Source organism: Sinocyclocheilus anshuiensis, unplaced genomic scaffold, assembly GCF_001515605.1.
Source record: "Sinocyclocheilus anshuiensis isolate Anshui unplaced genomic scaffold, SAMN03320099.WGS_v1.1 scaffold65, whole genome shotgun sequence".
Classification (NCBI taxonomy): Eukaryota; Metazoa; Chordata; class Actinopteri; order Cypriniformes; family Cyprinidae; genus Sinocyclocheilus; species Sinocyclocheilus anshuiensis.
The window spans coordinates 49,183-55,949 of record NW_015537924.1 but is presented as its reverse complement, the minus strand read 5'-3'; the positions used below and the strand labels follow the sequence as shown (position 1 = coordinate 55,949).

Genomic DNA, 6,767 nt, shown 5'->3' with positions numbered 1-6,767 from the left:
TCATTGTTTCTAAAGGAATTAAAGCCACTTTACTGTTAATAGAGAAACGCGGCAAAACGGTGGTAATTCATACATACACAGCCTCTCTCTTTCTCTCTCTCATAAATGAACACTCGATGAATTAAAATTTTCTGAGAATATTGAAGTGGAGCTCGCTAAACTGCAAGCTAAGCGGTGTTTTCAGAAAGCAAGCGCGTTTATCCACAGTGGAGAGAGAGCACGTGCACGGCTGCCAGGTTGACAAAGATAAGTAACACACTTAGCAGATATTTCCATATTGCGCAAGTGTGAAGCTCTGTTTCGGGGATTACGTGTCTTTATGTCAGGCAACCCAGTTGTGTTCCTCTGCGGCCAGATTAAACCTTGTTGTAGCCTATATATGCTCTATTCATTCTTTTTTAGAAACCTCGCACTTTTCTACTCAATTTTAAACGTTGTAAAATTTTAAACAAATTAAGCGCGGTCCACTGCTGCACACGTGCCACAATATCGATACAGGGTTAGCTGTATCGATGCTGGTATCGTCAAATCTCTGTGACGATACATCGTCGTATTGATATTTTGAACACAGTAGTAGGTGGTGGCAAATCATTGAGTTCCATTCCAGGGCCTAGATATCACGTTATTGGGGTCGCTTCAACCTGCTGACATAAAAAAAACAACTGGCGGCAATCACGGATGTGGCAACACTGGTCCACAAACTATGTTTCATATAACTCCTCCCTGAACTTCCCGCTGCCCTGTATCTTGTTCTCTCATTGCTGTAGGTCATTGCCGATGTGTTTTTCAGTCAGAACTCATTTCACACAGCGTGATTGTGAATCGCCGGCAGCTCCAGATATTTAGCATGCCACATATTTCACGGGCGTCGGCGACACATCGGCGATTCCCTCAGATCGCGTCTTTGATAATTCACACTGCGTGATTGTCACTCGCGTGAACGAGCACCGATTTTCCTCCGATTTCGGTCATTTGTCGGCGATTTCGCAAAACCTGTCGGCGAGTGAAAAATCGGGCTAAAATCGTGCAGTGTGAACTCGGCATAAGCGAACTTGTGGACGCGTCGAGTAAATCAACCTTGTGTGCGTTAGATACAGTGAAGACAGCGCGTTAGTTTAGAACTCTTCTAATTTTTTTTTTTAATCGTAGAGAGTGTGTTAATTTGTGCAATGATAACCTACCAGCAATGTAAGTTATTTTTTTTTTATATATTAGAATGAGTACATTACAATATAAATGTATTAGAACGAGTACATTATTATTTATGGGCTTAAAAACAAGATGCAAACAATCAGAATATTGTACCTGGTTGGGAGTGCACAATGTAAACATGAAACATATGCCATTACCTATATTGTACTGTGGTACAGTTATGGAGGCCCTTCATAATGCAGAGGTCAACTGCCTGCTCTGCCAATAGTTAGAAATGGCACTATAGTAAGCAGTGTTTAATAAACAGCTATTTTTCAAAATTCTGCTGAGGTGAAATTCAGTGCAGTCCTGTATCCTGATACGTATCGTATCGTGGCCTCTGTATCGTGATACGTATCGTATCGTGACTTTGCTGGTGATACACAGCCCTACCACCTACTGGCAGTTTTACTTTCATTTTTAAAGGATCTTTTCTGTTATTTAATTAGTTTAATATTTCTATATTCAAAATTTTATATTTAAAATATTAATCTCAACATGAATTTAATTCCACTCATGCCACCTCTGAGCCTCATTAAATGTCTGAAAATGCACCTACAAGCTACTTTTGGGTTCTTCTGTGCCACCTCTGTGGTACAAAATATTTTTTTTAATACTGATTTTATTTGATTGGTAACTTATTCTTATTCTACTTGATTTTATTCTGTTATTTTAATTAGAATTTTTAAGAAGCTTATAAATATAATTTTTTTTAATTTGGCATAAAAGATGACATACTTTCAATAAAGTTAGAAAAATGCCATTACAAAAGTGTAAAAACTAAATTCCCTGTAAATCACTTTAAGGAGTCAAATATCATTTCCTAATGCGAAGCCAAAGTTTTGATCAGAATTTGATTATTATTGATTAGAAGTTGCTCCTGAAATATTTGACTGTGCTCCTAAATTTTTTTAAATTTTAAAAGAAAAGTACGCGTAGAGCCCTGCTTAACCACTTTTTATTCATTTAAAAATGTAGAAATTCTCTCAAATTTAAGTCTTTTACAAGAATTGCAGCAAAAACCAGTTTGATGCAAGAATATGTATTTTTATCAATATTTGAGAAATTGTATTTGAATATTACCAGTGTGAACTCCATTGACTTCAATGGATTTAATTAAATTCCTTTGAACATGACTGCTCAAAATGGACTAAATTTATGAAACCTACACATTCAAAACCTTATTACTCTGAAATGTTTTATGTAAATGTTAAGTGTAAGTGAAATGTTAAGTACTGTAAGAGGTCTTTCATGATGCTACATATGCTGAGGTGTGAATTTGATAGGTGCTTGATATAAAATAAATGGTGCTTTGAAAAGTCCTTGAATCTGGTGTTCATGAAAGAGTGGGAACCCTGCATGTCCCTCTGAGCTGCATTAAACGGTGTGTAAATACATCTAAATGCCACTTCAGATGCAGCTTCTGTGTTTCCTCTGCATTGCAAAGATACATTTTGTTGATACTGATTTATTTGCCTGGTAAAAGCCCAAAAGTCTTATTCTAACCAACTGATTAAATGTAAGAATTTGACTCAAAAGATGAGCCACACAGAAAAAAATGGCTTTATAAAGGTAAAAAATACCCATAAACGGTAAAAATCAATTTAAACTAATTGAAAACGATTAGCTACTTTCTATCACTGCTGTGAACTAACCACCACACAGAATATGAAGAATATCAAAAACATTAGGAGTCAGCTGTCCATGGTAGTCCTTAAGATGTCAGCACAATAACACACTCTGCAAAATATCGTCTAATTATTATCGATAAAATTCCAGAAAATATAGAGATATCTTTTTTTTATCAATATCGCACACCCCTAGTTTATATATATTTTAATTACAGTGGAAATCAGATACTAAATGTGAACTTGACTGACTGCTTCACTTCCACCTTAAGAGAAAAGTTCTGATTGGGGGATTTAAACTCTTAAAATCTTTTAGCCCTAAACATGAAAGCTAGTAGAGGCTAGTGGAAACCAGTTCAATGTCAAAAAAAAATAAAAAATGTTTTGAGCAGAAATAACCAGCGGGCCAGTATCGCAACAATTAAATTATGGTAAATTGTGCAGCCCTAATAAAAAGGCTTTTCTTTTTTTTTTGCACTCCATCTGTATGATCCACATGTGCAGTTGTTAAAACAACGCTGCATTAATTTGGTACACATCAAGCCGAACCAAAAGACCTATACCGAAAATTTTCAGTAAAATTTGTGTACCAATACACCCCTATTAAGTAAGTTAAACAATTGTTTTTATAAAATACAAGTGATGAGTCAATACTATTTTTGTGGTAATCAACTTTATGCCACAAATAACGTAGATTGATCTTAATTTATATTTATCTGGATCTGGGAACTTTCCTTCAGAGTTCTTGTAAGATAAAATGTTTACAGTAAGTGTAATCCCTATTTCATTTTCAGCAAACGTGAAGAGGAGAAGAAGAGAGGGGTTCTTACAAATCCTGTTAAAATGAAAGAAATCCAAAAGATGGTGAGTAGTGTACATTGCATGATATTTTGTGGTATGTTTAGTGCTTCACTTCAAAATGTTACCTTCACTTCAAAATGAATTGGTCTTACCTCACAGGAAGTTGCATTAGAAATGTATTTGACCGAAATATAAATTTGCCTAATTGCAATCCAAGGTTAATGACATTCTTGGAAACTAGTATTTTGCTCTGGTCCACAAAATGAAGGTCAGTTTACTAAATATCATGTTAGACTTTCTGAAACACTTTGTCTCTCAATGAACTTTTCTTTGTAAATAAATAAATTCTGCAAAAAAATTGTACTTAAAATCAAATTTTACTTATAATAATGCATGTTGTTTGTTACCTCAGTTCAAATTCAGGAGTTAAATTGGAATGTTAAAAAAAGGCATTCTAATTTTTTTTTCTCAACATAGTTGCGTCACAATCTTGAAAAGGAAAAGAGAAAACAAAAAAAAGACTCATTTTGAATAATAAAGTTTATTGTTAAATTGTTAAATACCCTGCCTCCACTACATAGGCCTATGTTTGCACATCATTATAAGTGTTTGATCACCACATTTGAGTTGTCATCGCAGATGTCTTTGTCGATAGTCAAGACGATATTAGGCTCATTCTCCTATTAATGTATTAAATAATAATAATAATTTATTATCATTATTATTAGGCAGCCCATTATAATCCGGCTATTGTTATCAAATTACCCCAGTTTTTCATTCAGCACTGTATTTCACACACGCGTGCAAATGAGGAGCCTGTAGCCGGTGAAGGAGTCTCCATGACCTCTGTCATGGATGATTAAAGTAGTTACTGGATCTGCATTACCAAATTCATTTATTTTCACTTATGACATCCACACCACTGTTTAACACTGATCTGGTAATTGTTATCAAATATGATTTTGCCATCTTAAATTTGTGAAATTATTGTACCTGATTTATTCCTTAACCGTTTCAGTTACCAGCAAACAGATCTTCAGTATCTAACCACACAGATCACGGTTCAAGAGACAGGAGTCGGTCCCCGTTGTCTCATAAAACAGACCGGGACAATCACTCCTTTAAAGTGACAGAGCAGAGACCTAAAACCAAAGCCCCCAGCCCATCAAGACACAGAGACCGCAATCAAAGACAATACACTAATTACAGCAAGTATGATATGTTCATGAGTTGATCAATTAATCTACCACATATAGCAAGCATGAATGTTTTATTCTTATCTATAGCAATTACTCTGAACATGAGTTTCTTATTTAAAAACTTTGGCATGAATACATTTCATTAGTTTGTTTTACTGTAGAAGACATTCAGTTTTGTGAAATGCATAGTACATAGAATGTAACTACATTTCCCCCCTCTCTCAGGCACCTCTCAGCTGAAGAGTTGGAAAAGAAGTTTAACAAGTAAACTGAACGTCCTATATGTGTGCAATATTTTAACCGAGCCCTCACTAACTGAGTAGGGCTGGGTATCGATTCAGATGTCCCGATTCGATTCGATTTGATTTCGATACGCAAGCTCTCGATTAGATTCGAGTCGATTCTCGATTTTTTTTTGGCTGATGGAAATTAAGCTTTGCATCACAGAAATAAATTATATTTTAAAAGATATTAAAATAGAAACCATTATTTTATATTGTAATAACTAGGGCTGGGTATCGATTAAGATGTCCCGATTCGATTCGATTTCGATTCGCAAGCTCTCGATTCGATTCTCGATTATTATTTTTTTATTGCATTCAGTGAATATAGTTTTAATACAAATGCTATTGATATTTCTAAAAAATGAACAGTAAACATTTTTTTACAAATAGTGAATTAATAAAAAGAAATTAACCACATGCCTGTATTTTAAACCTATTGTTTTTTTTTTGTATAGGGTCCTTTTTTAAACAATAATGGGGCCCAATAAAATGTTCTTAATTTTTCTGGTAATCAGATGAAGGCATAAAACATTAATTTAATTTATCCTAATCAAATGAAAATTAAACCCTTTTATTTTTTGGCAAACTAAGTGCTGCACAGCAGAGGTTTACTGTTAAAATAAAAAAGAAAACTACATTTCCCCCCCTCTCTCAGGCACCTCTCAGCTGAAGAGTTGGAAAAGAAGAGAAAGGAAATGATGGATTTTGCCCGTGAAAGAAAAGTGGAAAGGCAAAATAATGTGCAGAGGTACAAGCGACAAGAGGAACAGGAGAAAGCCAGAGACAATGCCAAACAGGACCGTCATGCTGGCTTCATACAGTCAGTATTTAAATTACTGAAACCTGAATTGACCTAAAATAAATGTGCACATTAGCAAAGCACTTAGCACTAAGTTCTGCTGGAAATTATGTTCTTGTGTTTGGTCAGCCATAAAATGATTTGGATAATAATAAATTGTTCACTAATTAATTTGTAAATCTGTTTACAGTGACATGAAACTAGAGAGTGCTGCCACCTCCTCTCTGGAAGACCGTGTGAAGAGAAACATTCACTCTATTCAGAGGACCCCTGCTGCTCTGGAGAAGAACTTCATGAGAAGATGAGACCATAAAGAACATGGAAACTTTTACCTCTGTCTTTTGTTTTAAGATTTTTAAGATTTGTAATTTTTAATTAACATCATGATGCCAGATCATGGTTGTAAATAAAATGTACAAATGACACGTGTTCTCCTTATGGGCTTTGTCTACCAACTTACCAGCCTGTTCCAGTCATCAGTACTGATATGTCTGTAAACTCGGCACACACAAAAAAAAAAGTTCAGGGACTATTTATTCCATTCCAGTTAGTGTGAAACTTGTTCAGTTTGTCTCAGTTGTTTAACATTTTATGTTAAAAGTGGAAAACGTTGGTCAAAAACATACATTTGCACACAAACTGACCACCAAGCGCAACTTTCAGGCGCCATTTTTAGCTGTCACAGAGTAGAACACACAGGATTGTGGGATATCAAAGGCAGCTAAGGATACATTTACGCTGCCTTCAAAAATCCATCAGATGAAGCAGGAAACAGGAATTGAAGCTAACATTGGATTCGGACATACCTGATGCCTTCCTACCTTGGAATGCATTCTCCGAAGGCAGAATTTTTCAGCTTTCGGAC

General features: G+C 35.2%; 1 protein-coding gene across 1 annotated transcript in view; it reads left to right on the top strand.

The window, feature by feature from the left end:
* The window catches only part of LOC107657587 (pre-mRNA-splicing factor CWC25 homolog), a 13,527-nt gene extending 7,196 nt beyond the window's left edge, over positions 1-6,331 (top strand). The window contains exons 4-8 of the mRNA XM_016445749.1: positions 3,614-3,683; positions 4,098-4,136; positions 4,639-4,832; positions 5,759-5,923; positions 6,093-6,331. Of these exons, the coding sequence (XP_016301235.1) occupies positions 3,614-3,683; positions 4,098-4,136; positions 4,639-4,832; positions 5,759-5,923; positions 6,093-6,207 (583 nt within the window). The 3' untranslated portion in view covers positions 6,208-6,331. The remainder of the gene's footprint in view (positions 1-3,613; positions 3,684-4,097; positions 4,137-4,638; positions 4,833-5,758; positions 5,924-6,092) is intronic.
* The last annotated feature ends 436 nt before the right edge of the window (positions 6,332-6,767 follow it).